This window comes from Squalius cephalus (genome assembly GCF_949319135.1).
Source record: "Squalius cephalus genome assembly, chromosome: 17".
NCBI lineage: Eukaryota > Metazoa > Chordata > Actinopteri > Cypriniformes > Leuciscidae > Squalius > Squalius cephalus.
Window position 1 is genome coordinate 2,380,588 of NC_137138.1, and position 20,000 is coordinate 2,400,587.

General features: G+C 33.7%; 2 protein-coding genes across 3 annotated transcripts in view; one reads left to right on the forward strand and one right to left on the reverse strand.

Moving 5' to 3' along the window:
* The first annotated feature begins 9,133 nt into the window (after positions 1-9,133).
* Positions 9,134-15,989, forward strand: LOC307144514 (liver-expressed antimicrobial peptide 2). Of its 2 annotated transcripts, none has more exons than XM_079846919.1 (3): positions 9,134-9,430; positions 11,060-11,202; positions 15,915-15,989. In XM_079846919.1, the coding sequence occupies exons 1-3, from the start codon at positions 9,371-9,373 to the stop codon at positions 15,946-15,948; spliced, it is 237 nt and encodes a 78-aa protein (XP_079703045.1). In that variant the 5' UTR covers positions 9,134-9,370; the 3' UTR covers positions 15,949-15,989. The 2 variants fall into 2 exon arrangements, with proteins under 2 accessions (XP_079703045.1, XP_079703044.1); XM_079846918.1 differs by lacking the exon at positions 15,915-15,989 and adding an exon at positions 12,487-12,971 and having other exon boundaries at positions 9,139-9,430.
* The window catches only part of scarb2c (scavenger receptor class B, member 2c), an 18,753-nt gene continuing 12,595 nt past the window's right edge, over positions 13,843-20,000 (reverse strand). The window contains exons 9-12 of the mRNA XM_079846899.1: positions 19,369-19,442; positions 17,907-17,958; positions 15,955-16,107; positions 13,843-14,566 (exon numbers count right to left, since the gene is read on the reverse strand). Coding sequence (XP_079703025.1) covers positions 14,528-14,566; positions 15,955-16,107; positions 17,907-17,958; positions 19,369-19,442 — 318 coding nt within the window. The 3' untranslated portion in view covers positions 13,843-14,527. The remainder of the gene's footprint in view (positions 14,567-15,954; positions 16,108-17,906; positions 17,959-19,368; positions 19,443-20,000) is intronic.

Genomic DNA, 20,000 nt, shown 5'->3' on the forward strand with positions numbered 1-20,000 from the left:
TTATATAATTAGTATTAGCGACTGTACGAGCAATTAGCAGTAAATATATTTGTGCAATAATTACTGAAATCAACCGGTGCGCAATCAATTTGTCATCTATCCATCAATATTTAGGCCTACATTTGTTACATAATGCAGCACAATCAATTTGTTTGCGCTCAGAATTATGGATTTTAATAATTTAGATTGTTTTCACCCAGTTTTTGGCAGAAAATATGTTAAAAATATATACTGTTGTGAATATTTGCATTAATTCTTGCACTGCAAAACCCTGGAGGAACTGAATATTATGAGCTTTCTGAATTTTTCATTTTAATTTTGCACAAAGAAAATGAAAACCTGTTTTAGGATCATTAGGATTTTGTTTTTCATTGTGACATGATGTACAATTAAGGTCAAATTTCGAGAGAGTGAGTGTGTGAGTCAGAAGTCATGTGTGTGAAGAAGTGAAAGGTCAGTTCAGAGGTCACGCCCTGTGTTTGCACTTTCACCTGAATTCTCCGGGATCATGTGACCCAGCGTCCAGAAGAACGAGGCACTTCCTCTTTTACAGGTGATTAGAGTCAAACATTCCAGAACAGCAGGAAACTGTTACCGTGGTTACCTCTGACCTCCATACAGCCCATAATCACACTCGACTCTGAAGAAACATCTGATCATCAGGCTTCAGACGTCTGACGCCTCCTACTGGTGAAACATCAAGAGACTTACTGTGGAATTTAATATAAAAAGTAAACTGAAACTATGTTTTCTTGTAAAACACACTCCAATAATCTTCTTTTTACAGTGTATGCTGAGTGTTTCCATTAATAACAGCGAGTTAAGAATCTTTACACTCCAGATTTACATGAGGAGGAGGAGGAGGAGGAGGAGGAGGAGGAGGAGGAGGAGGAGGATCTAAATGCTCATTGTCTTCTTCACGGAGCTTCAATGGTGTTTGTATTCTGTTCACTGTGTGTGGAAGATGCAGACATCTTTTATTCAAGCAATCCAGTGCCGTCGTCAAGGGGACGAACAGGAATGTCGCAGGTCCTGTGAGTGGTGAGGGGCCTCACTAAGGTCCTTTACAGTAGAGTCTGATTACTGGCGCAGGAGGGGGTCCCATAATAATGAGCTCTCGCTCCCGGGAACTGAAGTGATGCCAACAAACAACCCGCTCTTCAGTCTATATATATATATATATATATATATATATATATATATTATGTATACATACAAACTTTTATTTTGGATGCGATTAATCGTTGCCCAGCACTAATATATATATATATATACATGCACATAAATACACATCTACAACCCCAAATCAGAAAAAGTTGGGACACTGTACAAATTGTGAATAAAAACAGAATGCAATAATGTGGAAGTTTCAAATTTCAATATTTTATTCAAAATACATCATAGATGACATATCAAATGTTTAAACTGAGAAAATGTATCATTTTAAGGGAAAAATAAGTTGATTTTAAATTTCATGGCATCAACACATCTCAAAAAAGTTGGGACAAGGCCATGTTTCCCACTGTGTGGCATCCCCTCTTCATTTTATAACAGTCTGCAAACGTCTGGGGACTGAGAAGACAAGGTGCTCAAGTTTAGGAATAGGAATGTTGTCCCATTCTTGTCTAATACAGGCTTCTAGTTGCTCAACTGTCTTAGGTCTTCTTTGCCGCATCTTCCTCTTTATGATGCACCAAATGTTTCTATGGGTGAAAGATCTGGACTGCAGGCTGGCCAGTTCAGTACCCGGATCCTTCTTCTACGCAGCCATGATATTGTAATTGATGCAGTATATGGTCTGGCATTGTCATGTTGGAAAATGCAAGGTCTTCCCTGAAAGAGACGACGTCTGGATGGGAGCATATGTTGTTCCAGAACTTGGATATACCTTTCAGCATTGATGGTGCCTTTCCAGATGTGTAAGCTGCCCATGCCACACACACTCATGCAACCCCATACCATCAGAGATGCAGGCTTCTGAACTGAGCGCTGATAACAACTTGGGTTGTCCTTGTCCTCTTTAGTCCGGATGACATGGCGTCCCAGTTTTCCAAAAAGAACTTCAAGTTTTGATTCGTCTGACCACAGAACAGTTTTCCACTTTGCCACAGTCCATTTTAAATGAGCCTTGGCCCAGAGAAAACGCCTGCGCTTCTGGATCCTGTTTAGATATGGCTTCTTTTTTGACCCATAGAGTTTTAGCTGGCAACGGCGAACGGCACGGCACGGTGGATTGTGTTCACACGACAATTCTGGAAGTATTCCTGAGCCCATGTTGTGATTTCCATTACAGTAGCATTCCTGTATGTGATGCAGTGCCATCTAAGGACCCGAAGGTCACGGGCATCCAGTATGGTTTTCCTTGACCCTTACGCACAGAGATTGTTCCAGATTCTCTGAATCTTTGGATGATATTATGCACTGTAGATGATGATAACTTCAAACTCTTTGCAATTTTTCTGAGAAACTCCTTTCTGATATTGCTCCACTATTTTTCGCCGCAGCATTGGGGGAATTGGTGATCCTCTGCCCATCTTGACTTCTGAGAGACACTGGCACTCTGAGAGGCTCTTTTTATACCCAATCATGTTGCCAACTGACCTAATAAGTTACAAATTGGTCCTCCAGCTGTTCCTTATATGTACATTTAACTTTTCCGGCCTCTTATTGCAACCTGTCCCAACTTTTTTGGAATGTGTAGCTCTCATGAAATCCAAAATGAGCCAATATTTGGCATAACATTTCAAAATGTCTCACTTTCAACATTTGATGTTATCTATATTCTATTGTGAATAAAATATAAGTTTATGAGATTTGTAAATTATTCCAATCCTTTTTTACTCACAATTTGTACAGTGTCCCAACTTTTTCTGATTTGGGGGTTGTATAATCACGGATTACTACAGAACATGTAAATAAAGGTGTTTTTTCTTTAGTATAAAATTCTCAATGATTCAGATTTGTAAAAATATATATTTTAAATGTAAATAAAATACGTACAAATATTAAAAATTAAAATAATAATAAAGTAATGCAAAATATCTCATTCTGATTACTGTAATGTGGAACATATATAGATTCTATAAGAAAGGTTTGTAATAATAAAGGTATTAATGTTTTTGAAAGAGTCTCTTCTGCTCATCAAGGCTGCTTTTATTTTATATAAAATTCAGTAAAAATTTGAAATATTATAACAATGTAAATCAGCTGTTTTCTATGTGAATATATAGTAAAATGTAATTTATTCCTGTGATCAAAGCTGAATTTTCAGCATCATTATTCCAGTCTTCAGTGTCACATGATCCTTCACAAATCACTCTAATTTCTAATATTTTTTAAATAATATAGTTTTTAATTTTTACATAGGATCCAAAGTGTGTTTTGATCAGAAGTCCAAACATATGACCATATTTGTAGTATAAACACTAATGTGCTGATGCGTCCAGTGAAGCTCCGCCCACTCCTGTCAATCATTCCCTGTATAGATTCTGTACTTCCATTCACTCACTGAAGTTTCTGAAGGTGACGCTCAGAGTTTGATCAAAGTATCAGAAATATCACCGTTAATAGCAATGGAAGTTAAAGAGGATCGGGCCTCTACATCAGATCCTCCATTGTGTTTGCTTTCTGTTTGATTTGCACATGACCGTGAAACAACAATAGACGTTTAGGGGCCCAGATGAGATACATGAAACAAACAGGGGCCCGTGTGTTCACGTCATTTATAGGACTCACCCGTCTTTCTACAGCAGTGAGGAGTTTTCCAGGGCAGGAATGTCTCTATTCACTACAATCCCAGACACTAAACACACAAACACACACACTAGGGCTTCTGAGGGGTCCAGCGTTTCTGGGGGTTGATTTTGGGAAGCGCTTCCCGGTATTCAGAAAAACAATGATGGGAACGCCAAGTTAGTATGTAAAGACAAAGATGTATATATATATATAGTGCTGTGGTGAACACAAAAACACTAAACATGAGCTCACGGTTATTCTGGTCTGCTTTCGGCTAGTTCTAAGACTGTTTTGCTAACGTTATTATTAAGTTCTGAAAACATAATTTTTTAATGCATCTCTAAAAGTTCTGAAACAAGTAACATTTAAAAAAACATTAGATGAACATCCAACTAAACGTTTCAGAAAATCAGAAGAAAAAAAAATGCTCCATGAATGATGTATAGATAATGATTTTGTTTGAACGTTTTGAGAACATTAATAAAGACCAGAAAACATTATATTAATGTTACTGGAAGAGCAAAAACAAAAATTCATTATATTACTATAATTGAACAAAACCTCACAATTCTCAATATTACCAAATAATGAATTAATAACTCAAATTAAATAACAAATTAACTGATATCGAACACTGTAAGTATATCCAACTGTACCTGGATATACTGATGTTAAGCTTATACTATATAGCAAATCTTAACTGCTTAACTGTTAAATTGACAAAAACTATATAATACGCTAATATTAAAAGTCAGATATACAGTATAGTAGCATATTTCCTACTTTCCATGTGTACATACATATAGTACTCATGTAAAGCACACACACACATATATATATATATACACATATACACACACACACACACATATATATATATATATACACATACACACACACACACACATATATCCTACTTTTCCTGTGTACAGTACAGATAATGTAAGATGTTATAAAGACATTAAGATATTACAAATATCAACATCATGATTTTATGTAAAGCTGCTTTGAAACAATGTATATTATGAAAAGTGCACTATAAATAAATCTGACAGGATGAATCTCAGTGTTTCACAGAATGAGGTTTACCATCTACACACACACACACACACACACACACGACACGGTTCCCCTTTACCTGAACTCTCTGAGATCATGTGATGCAGCAGAACTGAGAACTTCCTCTTCACGGGTTATCAGTCCCGAGCACCAGGAAACCCGTTACCATGGTTACCCAGTTCCTCCATGCAGCCCATAATAGCACTGAGCTCTCAGTGAAGGGCGTGTCTGGACCAGCAGCATCTAAATTACACACAGTACTTCATTATTAATAGCACAAAGTTACATTTACAATCAAATATGTGAGTTATGTTTTCAAACAAGTAACGCAAGTTACTCATGTATTGACTGACGGCTCACCTTTCCCCATGATGAGAGAAATCTGGCAAACTCAGATCAACCTGCAATAATTAAACATGGTAAATAACACAAATATACTTCATGCATTTAATCTCACTTTATTTACCAGTGTCTTTAATGCTGACACTCAATGACCCACTTTCACTATAGGGATGTATATCGGCCACCGTATCGATAACAACCGATATATGTTCATTTATAATGTTATCGTTATCGGCACAATAAGAAAATTTGGCTGATAAATTAAAGCCGATAAATAATGGATTATTTTCTTCAGCTGAGACGCTTAAGATGCGCACTGTTCGACATGATGATTTTAAAATGCTTGAAATATGATTGAAATCACTTCAAAAAACGAAAGAAAAAAAACAGTAAAGCGTAACGTCCAGCGTAAGTCTGTCATATCGGCTACATAAAATCATAATGAAAACATCATTATAATTGTGTGCTTGGGACGTGGCTTTTAATGGTATAAAAATGTGTACATTTGTGTAAAAACAGTCCCTTGTTACTTAGATGTTAAATAAAAAGCAGCAGTAAGACTTGTCACAGTCTTACACACAAAACCACAGTGCAGTGAAGCAGTTCTGTCACTCCAGAGAATATGTCTAAATATCATCATGATCAGGAATGAAGAGAATATGAGTAAATATCATCATGATCAGGAATGAAGAGAATACAGTGCGTGCAGAATTATTAGGCACGTTGATTTTCTAATCATATTTTATTCCCAGGAACATTTAGCCAATTCCAAACCATATTAATCTTAATAACTACTATTAATTTTGTATTTAATCATTTATAAGTGATATATAATTGTTCATGAAGGCTGGAAATGAAAAACGCCTTATTTTCAGGTGTGCAGAATTATTAGGCAAGTTTTCTTTTATAGATAAAATAAGCCAAAAAAGAGATTTAACAAAGACTGAAAAGTCAAAAATGATTAAATCCCCATGAGAAGAATGCAATACTAATGCAATACTAGAGATTGCAGTTAAGGCATGACCATTGGACAGTGAAATGCTCATTGGGTCAGCAGGGTCAGACAAATACAGGAGGAGAAGGAAAGACACATGTTAACTGCAAAAGAATGAAGAATTAAGGTGGAGAATTAAGTGTGAAACCATCAGGAACCCTTTAGTCTCCAGCGCCACCATTTTCCAGAACTGCAATCTACCTGGAGTCTCCAGAAGAGCAAGATATCAGGATCTCAGAGACTTGGGTTAGGCAAAGAATCCTAAAAATGACCCCCTCTTAATAAGAATCACAAGCTGAAGTGTTGTGAAATACATGAAGACTGTTTTTTTATAGGCTTTATAGACAGACAGATTGAGAGTGACTCTTGAAGGACCAGCACCACATCCTCTTCTATCACTGTTTGAAGAATTCATCTTCTAGAATACGTTTTAATAAGTTTTGGGAGTTTATTTTTAGTCCATCTCCTACCCTGAAGTCCATTTTGCAGAGACTAAAAATGAACTCCCAAAACTTACTGTCAGATTCTGGAAGATGAATTCTTCAAATAGTGATAGAAGAGGATGTGGTGCTGGTCCTTCAAGAGTCACTCTCAATCTGTCTGTCTATAAAGCCTATAATAAAACAGTCTTCATGTATTTTACTACACTTCAGCTTGTGATTTTTAGCAAGATTTGTGATCACTAGATGTCACCTTAAAGACATTCGTTCCAATGAACTGCCGTAGCAAAGGCGACATCTAGTGTATATATCTATGCACCAGTCTGCGCACACGTCACACACCAGGATGCGCCCGCGCCCTCAGATCACTTGCACGTGGCTGTGTACAAGAGTTAAAAAACAATATAAATACTGTTCGTTTTCTCACACAAACCGCTCGTTTCGTGTCTTAGGCCATCAATGTGTACTTACGATGGGGAATTGTTTCATTTGGACGATGGGGAATTGTTTCATTTGGACTTCTCTGTGCATGCTCTTTGAGACAGTGACCATAGACCTGCATGAAATGACTGAGAGACAAGAATGGTTTGACCTAAAAATATCAAAATTGAAACTACTGCGGAAACAAAGACACCTACATCTTGGATGCCCTTGAGGTAAGCTAAAACATACCAAAATTTAATTTCAAAGTGAACTATCCCTTTAAGAGGGGGTTATTTTTTAGGATTCTTTACCTAACCCAAGTCTCTGAGATCCTGACACCTTGCTCTTCTGGAGACTCCAGGTAGAAAATGGTGCCACTGGAGACTAAAGGGTTCCTGATGGTTTCACACTTAATTCTCCACCTTAATTCTTAATTCTTTTGCAGTTAACATGTGTCTTTTCTTCTCCTCCTGTATTTGTCTGACCCTGCTGACTCAATGAGTATTTCACTGCCCAATGGTCATGCCTTAACTGCAATCTCTAGTATTGCATTAGTATTGCATCCTTCTCATGGGGATTTAATCATTTTTGACTTTTAAGTCTTAGTTAAATCTCTTTTTTGGCTTATTTTATCTGTAAAAGAAAACTTGCCTAATAATTCTGCACACCTGAAAATAAGGTGTTTTTCATTTCCAGCCTTCATGAACAATTATATATCACTTATAAATGATTAAATACAAAATGAATAGTAGTTATTAAGATTAATATGGTTTGGAATTGGCAAAATGTTCCTGGGAATAAAATATGATCAGAAAATCAATGTGCCTAATAATTCTGCACGCACTGTATGTGTAAATATCATCATGATCAGGAATGAAGAGGGCAGTGAATGAGCTGGAGAACACTGCCCTCTGCTGGACAGGTGAAGCAAACGCTCAAACATCAGAAACAAAAACTCATTTTAATGCTAGTTGTGATTTATTATTGGCTCTTGTTTATGTCTTTCAATATGACTCAGTAATAGAGTAAAAGAAAGTGAAAATTACTTTTTTGCCATTGTTTCCCACATATATTATGTAAACACAAACTTTTAATTTTTGTGTTTAAAATCTTTAAATTCTTCTAATATATGACTCTATTATGATAAGACATATATGATAAAAGTTTGGGCTAAATATGTTTCTAATGTGATCTTAAAAACATTTAATCATTTTGAAAGGCTTCTTAAATACTGAAAATTAATCGAATATAAACTTTACAATAAGGTCCCCTTCGTTAATACCTTTAAACTAGGGCTGTCAAACGATTAATCGCGATTAATCGCATCCAAAATAAAAGTTTGTGTTTACATAATATATGTGTGTGTATGGAGTATAATTATTTTCTATATATAAATACACACACATGCATATATATTTAAGAATAATGTGTTATTTATATATAAAATATTTATGTATAATATAAATTATATATAATATAAATATATATACACAGTATATACATGCAATTATTTCTTAAATATATACATGCATGTGTGTGTATTTATATATAGAAAATAATTATACACAGTACACACACATATATTATGTAAAAACAAACTTTTATTTTGGATGCGATTAATCGCGATTAATCGTTTGACAGCCCTAGTTTAAACTAACAATGAGAAACACATTTGTTACAGTATCTATTAATATTTGTTAATGTCAGTTAATAAAAATAAAACTGTTTTGTTAGTTCATATCAGCTCAAGTCAATTAAATAATATTAAAAGATACAACTTTTGATTTTAATGATGTATTAGTAAATGTTGATATTTACATTTATCAAGATAAATAAATGCTTTAGAAATATTTTTCATTGTTAGTTCATAATGTTAACAAGCTGAACCTTATCGTAAAGTGTTACTAAATAAACTGCCATATTAATTAAATACAAAACTTTAATTTGAATATATAGGCTATAATTAGCACAAAGAAGGTTTAATTTGTGTCGCATTTTGATCACAGCATCATTCCAGACTTACATTATATTTGTGTGTTCCTGTAAATGCGGATTCTTTATTGGGATTGGGAATCCTCTGGGAAGAGCTCAGCTTGGACATTGACCAGGTAAACACACGAATGAACACAAGAATATCAGGAAACTCAGTCGTATATTTCATTAGTCTGATCTCAGCAGGGCTCATGTCTTAATCTGCTCTTCCACCTCACTTACTGTAGTTTTGGTTTGATAAAAGGTCCCGTTACCCTTGTAGACGTGGAGTCGCCCTAATTCCTGCGATTAAAGTGTCCGCTGATCATTGATCTCTGATACCGTTATCAGCCGTTGATATAAACAGCCTCCGGCTCAATCACGGCCTCACTGGAAGACCTTGAACATGACCACAGCAAACCAGCGTCTGCTCGTCCTTCTGCTGCTCTCTCTCTTGGCCTTGCAGGTACAGCGCTTCACTATCAACTGTGGGAATGTTTAAATCAGAAATTATTAAGGCATCATCTAAAATTTGCACATTTTTTGGGCACAGAATGTAAAGCTACGGGGCCCCTAAAGGGACATGATGGTATAATGGTTTATAATTGGTGGGGAAAAAAATGGAATGGGAGGAAAAAACATTTTTCAATGCATTTGCGAGAGAACGCAAAAACATATCATTTTTCCTCCCATCTCATATTTTTTTTATCACCGTGTCCCTTTAAGGATTCCGTACTTACGGATAATTTACTTTTATCATGTTATTTTACAGCCATAATTTGTGACAAGCTTCACTATCAACTGTAGGAATGTTTAAATCATAAATTATAAAGGCATCATCTAAAATTTAAAAATTAATTGGGCACAGAATGTAAAGCTACGGAGCCCCTAAAGGGACATAATGGTGGGAAAAAATATGGAATTATTGGAGGAAAAAAACAATTTTCAAATATCATTGAAATGGCAGTATCATTTTTCCTCCCATTTCATTTTTCTTTTTATCACCGTGTCCCTTTAGAGATTCCGTACTTACGGTAATTTACCTCTATCATGTTATTTTATAGCCATAATTTGTGACAAGCTTCAATTAAGCGCTGAAAACAAACGTTACCAAACGTGATCAATTTAGACAATGACTGTAACAAGAGTTAAAGTTATTGCTCAACAAAAGTTTTTTTACAGTTTGTTGACGTCAACTTGAAGTTCCTTTTCATAGTTTTATCATTTGGAATGCTTATATTCTAAAATTGTATTAGTGTAATTTAATTTTTTTATCTAAGTAAATCAAATAACTAAAATATGAATTAAATACCCACTACTCAACTATTCGATAGTTAGCTGTAGCTAGTACTATGGATAGACTGATAATCATTTCATCTGTTATATTTTTTACTGTCATTCATTTGTTTCTCTGTAGTTGGTTTTAAGTTTGCAACATTTGTCCTACTGATAAATGCATTAATTAAATGTTTTACTGCTGATTATAAAGGTTATTTATGGGCATCGATGGTTCCATTAAGAACCTTTAACAACCTTTTCAATCCATAAAAGGTTCTTTATAGAGGAACAGTTATTCAAATGTTCTTCACATCCGTCAGTCGAGATGTCAAGTTGCAAATGTAACCGGATCATCTCGTTATCTGCACGTGAATGTTTCCTCCAGCTGGGAAAACACGGATCTGTTCTCATCAGTTTCCTGTGATTGTGCATGAGAACTAAAAGGCTTGGTTTGTTCTGTACAGTAAAACACACGCCGATGAGGATCCGAAGGCTTCGGTCAATCATTGTCAGCAGTTGCACAATGTTTGGAACGACCTTGTTGACTTTCTAAATTTAGTTGCTCAAAAGTCTAAATTTGTCAATTCGGGACATTTATCATCCTTTAAAGCGGCGTGATGTTGTGATGTTTAATAAATAACCTTTATCTCTGGATGTCAGTGAACTGAAAGTGCCATGAGGCACTATATCCAAGTGAAATGCTTCTCAAACAAGAACAAATGTAGGGGGCGGGGCTATGTGTGGACTTGATTGGCTGGTTGTGGTTTGCTATTGGCTGACCTCATGTGATTGACAGGTTGCCTCTCTCTGTCCGCAGGTCCAGTCGGCACCCGTAGATTCTGACTGGGCAACTGGACTGATCCATCGGGCCAAACGCTCGTTACTATGGCGATGGAACACTCTGAAACCCGTGGGTTCTGGATGCAGAGATCATTATGAGTGTGGAACAAACTACTGCAGGTGAAGCATTAAAAGGGCCCAAAAATGCAATAAAAGTTTGACTATATGCACGTTTCTAATGTTCTTAAAATTGTTTATTGTTCATTTAATCCCTTTAAAATACTTATTAAATGCTTGAAAGTAGCCATATAAAACACAACTGTTAGTTCATTTTAGATCAGATACATTAAATAATATGAGCAACTTTATTATTAAGATTAATAAATGCTTTTTCATACAGTTAACTATTAACAAACAGAAAATTATTGTAAAGTGTTACCAAAAAATGAATACTAATATGCAATAACGCTTTGCATTAAGGATCGATTTGTTAACATTAGTTGACTACATTAGTTAACATGAATGAACAATAAACAAAACTTCTGCAGCATTTAGATCATTCATTATAATGGTCATTTCAACATTTACTAACATTTCTAAAACTCATAATATTAGTTAATGCACTGTGAAACACTATGAACAACAAATATTAATAACTAATATTATGAATAAATGCTGTATAACTAGACTTGTATTGCTCATTGTTAGTTAATGTTAGCTAAGCTAATGCATTATCAAATAAGAACTTGGGCCTATTATAAAGTGTTGCCGAATATGCTGTAGTTTAATTTAAAGTATTTCTAGGTTTGGCAGACATGATTTTTGTAAACAGTTAAAGTAATTGCTCAATGAAAAATTGACAGTTTGTTGACATGAGGACGTCAACATAAAGTTCACAAATCCTCCAATAAATGATGTCACTTCCTTAGACATAAAAAAATATATATAAAAAATCCATTCAAACCAAAGAAGATAAATGATTTGAAATTCACCTATATTTTCACTTCATTGTGATAGATTTTCTTTTTAAAAAGAGGTGTTCACATTTACTAAAGGGACATAAAATAATGTAGATTGTGACTAGATAATCGCGCGCTTTCAGAAATTCGCCTCGTCATGCGTGTGTACGGCGCCTCACGAGGAATTGTCGGCGCTTTGAGAAACGCGAATTAATCGCGAAATAATGCTTAGTAGTTGTATCGACACACAGCCCTAATCACAAAAACACACTTTCACACAGAAACCTCAACCTCAACCTTTTAAAAGACAGATAAGACTAAGAGTTTATCAGAGAAAACTTTAACCGCTACGTGAATCAGCAACTCCGGAGCAATTAACATTATGCTACACTTCAGCATTAGAGGGAATTTTTCACACGCATTTCATATTTGCTTTTTTATGATTATCCTCATATTTTTGTGTGAGTGTTAAAGTTTAACTTACCAATCCTTTCCTCTCTTTCAGGAAACACACATGCTCCTTTAATAAAGCTCAACTGGCGTGAGTGACGTGATGATTCTGGCGCCAAATTCAAAATATGAAAAACAAAATGGCGAAAATTGCCCATCAATTCGATTTCTCGAACATCAGGACCTACATCCAACATCTAAAGACTGTCAGACCTACATGAACTGTATTCGGGTGAATCTCTCCAAGAAATGTTCATGTCATATTAAACTCCAAAATCAAAAAAATGATAAAATATTACTTTTCATTTCTTTATTTTGATTCTGGAGTGAAATATGACGATATTCTTGACAGATTCAATCCTTCAGAAACTCAGGAACATGCCAATAACTCCAGTTTCATCATCAGCCACCATTAACAGCGTTGTGCATATCTTGATAACATGTAAAATATTAACTTTGCATGCTTAGTTTCTGATTCAGATTCAGTGAGGCCCATGTTTGATCTGATAAAATACAATCATATATAGCAAAATAATCTGTAGCAAATGTATTTTATTTTCAGCTGCATCTTACAGAAGAATTAGGATTTTATTTATTTTGTAAATATCAGACACATAAAGTGAGATAGTGTGACATGCTTTTTATTTTGTTAAAATGTTTTATTGTTTGTCTCATTATCTTGTTACATTGATAGTGCAATACATTTTTTAAAGAAAAACAAACTAAAATGCTCACATGATGAAATAAATTGATAAAACAATTATTTAAAAAAACGGAATCATTAACATTTCTTTTATAAACCTAAAACAGCTGTTGTTGTCATCATCACTGGGTCTTAATTCATAAGCACATTTTACATGATTATTTCACAATTATAATTGCAAGCTTTAATATTTCCATTAAGTAAACGACGGTCGCTGTTGCATGTTTATGTCACCTGAAAATTAATCTGACGGATCTGGGGGCTCGTCCGGGATAGACTGAAGGTCGTTTCAGGTAAAGTAAAACTGAAATCAGACCACAGTTTCAGATCATGTTGTAATATTGTTAAATTCAGCAAAACTAAACAACTAGTAAACCCTCGTCCCTTTTCAAACCTAAAAAACACCACAACCTCCAGCCACCAAACACCTGAACATTATGCATTACAAGAATAACAGAGAAAGTGAACCTAGTGGACATGAGGCTTAGTAAACATCAGATTAAAACTGATCAGTGCATGTAAATGAACTAAATGAATATTGAGACGCTTCCTGAGTTCAAGCTGAACCGTCTCGAAGCTGTAGTAATACTGTGCTGTTGAAACTATGAAACACTGAAAACAAGTTGCGTATAGAGTTCAAATCAGTGATCAAGGTCATCAATTATTTTAGTGGCAAGTCAGAAACATTCAGCCTGTTAACTGTCCTGGTTTACTGTATATTCATGTTATTAATCGACTCTAAAAACATTCTGCACCATCAAAATCTTGGTTTGCATCAAAGAAAATCACTTAATATGGCAGACGTGAAAACAGACTTAGTGCAAATACATCACCGCACCAAATCAAAGATAGTGACAATTTGGTCAGCAACAGAATTTTAAAACACACACTTATCCTGAACGTTATTGGCTGTAAATACACAGACTATAACTTACATTAGTACTGATATCGGCACCACTGTCAGTTTATTTGGCAGATGAGCTCATGGTAAAGAATTGCATAAGCGTATTAATAATATAGTTGTTGTCTGTGGTGATGTGTACGATATCTCATATCAATACCTGTGATGTGTAATGTGTTGCATCACTGCCCACTCCATTAGTGTTTTCTGATTTATTTTCATAACATAAAACTCATAAACTGGCTAATTTGGAGGCACCTGCACTTTTTGGCTCTATGATCCTCAATCATCTAAAATGAAATGGCATTAAAAACACGACCCGGGCGATGGATCCGACAGCCAGGCTGACCCGACACGCACTTCGCACTTTGAGCCGTCAGTCTCTGCTCCTTCAACCTTTGACCCTCGCCGTGTGAAAACCAAATCCTCCTCGAAGTCTAAGCGAATGTTAGTTCATCCTGATATCGTCCGGTTTATGGCCACGTCTGGGAGTTATGATGAAATCAGGGGCTGGCGCTCAGCCGCAGTGCTCTAGAAGATCACATCAAACACAAAGACTTTAATAAACAGCAACGAATGGATCTAATTAAAATGACCCAATATCTGTCTGTATTAGAATATCATTGTGATGACGGGTTCAGACTACACTATCAGTCAGTGACGGTCATAACAGACACCACAACCTGGCATTGACTTACGCCAATTCTAAAATCAAACTCTATTATAATGAAATGTGACTGGAGTTTTCCTAAGTTTCAAATGAAATGTGCAATATCTATGAAGCATTAATGCTGTTTATGTAAGCACTCCAAATTACTCACTTGTCCACTTTCCTTTTACCCCATTTTTACTGCATCCGTTTATGAAATTTGACCCGTGTTATATTATATTGCTATTAATCACATCTAGCATAAAAGTTTGTTTATATAATGTGTGTGTATATATATATATATATATATATATATATATATATATATATATATATATATATATACAATAATATATACACTATATTATTAATTCATCATATATATACGTGTGTGTGTGTGCGTGTCTGTGATATACATGAATATACACACATATATTATATAAACAAACTTTTATGTTAGATGCGATTAATCAATTTGACAGCCCATATTATATTGTTATATAATATTATATTATATATTTTATTTTATTTTATCATATTATATTTTAGTGCTGTCAAATCGATTATTCGCGATTAATCACACCTAACATAAAAGTTTGTTTATATAATATATGTGTGTGTATATATATTATTATTATTATTATAATAATGTATATACACTACATTATTACTACAATTGATATATATATATATATATATATGTGTGTGTGTGTGTGTGTGTGTGTCTGTCTGTCTGTGTGTTTGTATATATATGTCTGTGTGTTTGTATATATATATATGTGTGTGTGTGTGTGTGTCTGTCTGTCTGTGTGTTTGTATATATATATATATATATATATATATATATATATATATATATATATATATACATATATTATATAAACACAAACTTTTATGTTAGATGCAATTAATCGATTTGACAGCCCATATATTATTGTATTACATTATACTAACTAAGTGTATATAATATAATATAATATAAATGTTAATGTTTTACATTTTAGATAAAATTTTTAGTTACATTTTTAAGTTATTTTTTAGGTACTTATCTCAATTTTATTTCAGTTACACTAAAAATAATTTGGTGTAGAAACTTAGAATTTTCACTCAAAGATTGCTAATAAATTTTAAAAAACACGTACAGGTAACACGTTGAAATAAACGTGAAATTCTGATTTTGTATTTTCTTGTAAAAACTTATTCCAATATTTGTTTCTTATTTTATTGCAGCTTTATTTCAGTGATAGTGCACCACAGGAAGTGACATCACCTGTGGCAGCTGCTGCCGGCACATGAGCACGATGAAGATCACGCCCAGTAAGACGCCAACACTGATCACTATGAAGGGGACGTTGACGATCACGTTAGCCTCGGTAACCACCACTCTCAGCTTCTGGGCGGATTCCTCGTCAATAACCACGCTCTGGAAAACAGGAGGAAGCGTTTACTAGATCAGAGGAGACACACACTTTCATCCTGTGATGTGAACACACTGAAACTCAAAAATAACTTCAATGAGTTCAGATCTCCATCTGCAGAATTGAGTTTAGGCTGTCGTGATTCCTGATGTCTGATCATCTGAGATAACCACAATAATTATGTTGTTTAAATTTCCATCACATTTGCCTTAAAGACATGCCATAATATGCATAATATCATGTTTCATGTTAAAGATCATAAAATAAATACACAAAGATTGTCATCAAAGGTCTTCCTTTATTTGAAATGAAGGCTGTTTGGGTTTAATTATATTATATTATATTATATTATATTATATTATATTATATTATATTATATTATATTATATTATATTATATTATATTACTCAGTGAAATGTTTGTTTTTATTTTAGTTTTATTATAGTTTCATTAATATTTTATATTAGCTTATATTTTTATATTTTTTATTATCATGGTAATTTTAATTAATTTATTTACTTAATTTTATTTTTTGTCATTTCATTGTGTGTGTTTTTATTTAATATTGCTAATTAGATTTATTATTAATTTAGTTTGTATTTATTTCCAGTTAATTATTTTACTGATTATTTCAGTTTATTGCCAAGGCAACATTTCTAATTTTTGTTTAGTTTAAGATTTTTAAACTAATATTTATATTTTATTTTATGTCAGCTTTATTTCAATTAACAGAGTATGTTTTAAATAATTTTAGTTAACAATAATAAGCCCGATTATATTATATTATATTATATTATATTATATTATATTATATTATATTATATTATATTATATTATATTATATTCAGTGTTATTTTAGTTTTATGATAGTTTTATTAATATTTTGAATGACCTTTTATTTTGTTTTAATGTTAATTTAATTTTTAATAATTTTGTTATGTACTTTTGTCATTGTATTGTTTTTTCATTTAATAATGCTATTTAGATTTTTTTTTTAAATCTTTAAAAAGATTTAGTTATTTATTTCCAGTTAATATTTTTTGTTCTACAACTTAAACGTATTTCAGTTTATTGCCAAGGCAACATTTCTAATTTTTGTTTTGTTTAAGTTTTCCATCTAATATTTATGTTTTATTTTATTTTATTTTATTTTATTTTATTCAAGCTTTATTTCTATTAACAGAAATGGGTTTAATAGTTTTAGTTAACGATAATAACCCTATATTATATTATGACAGAAAACAGACAAATAAAAAAGAATTAAATCATTAATCATAATTATTTGTATGACATTGATCATGATCGTGATTTCTCTCATTATCAGCACTTTTATTCAGAGCAACTGGTTTATATCTTTATTTCTACACACGAGTTAAAGTATGAGAAACTGATGCAACCACAACCCTCTCTGTCTCTTTACTCTTCCATGGCTTGTGTAAATATTTATTTTGCATCATGTTTGGACAGTTTGTCCATCACACCTTTCATAATTGTGCATCTCAACAAAGCAACAGTGATGAAAATCTCTCTAAGAGTCTCCCGTTCTCCTGGGAAGAGAAGCCGATTCCTCCAGCTTCAGTTCTGACACACACACACACACACACACACACGAACACGAGCTCAAAGCACAGTTTAAACTGAGATAAGCTTCCAGGAAGAGTTTCTTCTGAAGCTTGATAACCCGTCTGTTAAAGTCATCCAGCGGAACGACTCAGATTCTCATGTCTAAAACAGGTTTTAACATGTAAACAAGCTCAACATCCCATAAAAGCCTGGTGGAGATATTGATTTAGTCAAACTTTACCTCATTAAGGTACATCACTGGAAACACCACCGTCTGGATTTTCCCAGGTTGACTGCAAACCAGAAGAAGAAAATATGCCAAGAATATGTGAATATTAATGCAATATTTGATGCATGACAGACACATATCAGGGTTATTATCATTCACTAAAACTAGTAAAAACATTTCTGTTACCTGAAATAAAGATGAAATCAAATACAATATACGAAAATATACTTATTTTTAAATAAAATCCATCAAAATAAATTAACCCTCAAACCTAAAAAACAAAAAAGTTATAAAAAGATAAAAGCACATAATAAAATGACCAAAAATGTAAATGAAAACTAAAAATATAAAAATAAAACCTAATTCAAAAATATGAATAAAACTATAATAAAAACTAAAATAACACTAGCTATTTTTCCATCATGCTGCGATGCCATTGGTCCGCTGGTTACTCCAGTGATCCAATCACATGAGTTACTTGTTGCTCATCAAGGGATTTATTCATTAAAAGTGTTTCGATAGTTATGTGCATGTCTTCTTATCAGATAAAAAATATATCCGCTTCAATTGAGCGCACAAGTTTTTTATGCACGTTTTGAATTGAACGTAATGTGCATCTTGGCGTTTTCATCCAGCATTTTTTAATGCAATGTCCCAAAATGTGCATAAGAGTAGGTGTCTGGAAACACGGCTCCTCTCAGATGAGCATTATCAGATCGGCGGGACAGAAGGAAGTCAGTTCACGACGTCCATGTGTCATGCTGATGATAATAGATGTGCAGAGATGTTTTCCGTTCACACACTCATGAGGATGATTTATCTGTGCTGAGAGGCTTGGCTCTCAGATAGTGTATCGCATTTCAAAACCAAGCCAGCAAAGCTGTCGGCTCATTTGGCAGCGTTGTGTCTTCGGTCACGTCATCGGACCCCCGAACAGACTCTGAAAGCGGCCCGTAACACCATGTGTGTCCTAAAATAACTCCAATCCGCTTTATCACGCAGCTGTCAATCATTACAGCCGGAGTGACCTACTTCAGGTCAGGGTTCATGAGAGGCTTATGTAATGCATTCGTTTTACTGGAGCTCATGTAACCCTACAAACATGCCTTCCTCAATCAGAAGTAGTTCTGGAGCTAAACACAATAACAAGGTTTTACATTTATGACATCAAACTTAGGTTCCTAATGTTGTGTTGAAGTCTCATGCAATAGTTTTACATGCATCAGAGGTCAAAAACACTTTAACTTTCTAATAATGTCCATTGCACATCACCTCATTTCTCCAAGTGTCTAAAACAGTTCGTTGGAAGATTCAGTCACTCTAAACCCCGCCTCTCTCAGAGCCTGCCCTGCCCTGATTGGTCGGAAACCAAACGTGTGTAAAGCCACTGTGTTTCTGGATTTTCTGAAGGGAAATGTGAGCAGTCTGAGCTAAACTCACTATCATGATGTTTTGTGATCAGACTCGTCCTCACCTGAAGCCTGGGATCTGATGCAGGTACACGTTCACCTGAACACGCTTCGCACCTCGAAGCAAGAGTCCCGTGAGCTGAGAACACACACACACACACACACACGAAATCAACATCAGGTTCCCTCAAATACTGCCTACAACTCCTTAACATTATTCAACACTACGTTTGTGAGTTTATGAAAAGCTAATTAGTTTGTAATAGATTGTAAATAAAAATTAAAATAAATAATTTTAAAATCAAAATCAAAATAAAACACTTACTAAATATAAATTAAATCATAAAAATGTAAAATTAAAATAAATAAATAATTTTAAAATAAAAATTATCAAAATAAAACACTAAATATAAATTAAATCATAAAATGTATAATTAAAACAAATATTTTTAATAAACTATCAAGATAAAACACAAAATCATAAATGTGTAAAATTAAAATAAATTACTTTAAAATAAAATACATTAAATACACAAAAAATTTAATCATAAAAAATGTATAAAACAAATAAATAATTTTCAAATAAAAACAAATATAAAACACTTACTAAAATTAAATCATAAAAATAAAATAAAAATAGAGAATTTAAAATAAAAACGATCAAAATAAAACACTTACTGACAATAAATTAAATCAT

Bases quoted from the DNA above. Each gene is read 5' to 3' on its own strand.
- LOC307144514 (XM_079846918.1), top strand. From the start codon at position 9,371: ATGACCACAGCAAACCAGCGTCTGCTCGTCCTTCTGCTGCTCTCTCTC. The intron at 9,431-11,059 runs GTACAGCGCTTC...CTCTGTCCGCAG, and splicing joins TCTCTCTCTTGGCCTTGCAG to GTCCAGTCGGCACCCGTAGA. The intron at 11,203-12,486 runs GTGAAGCATTAA...CCTCTCTTTCAG, and splicing joins TGTGGAACAAACTACTGCAG to GAAACACACATGCTCCTTTA.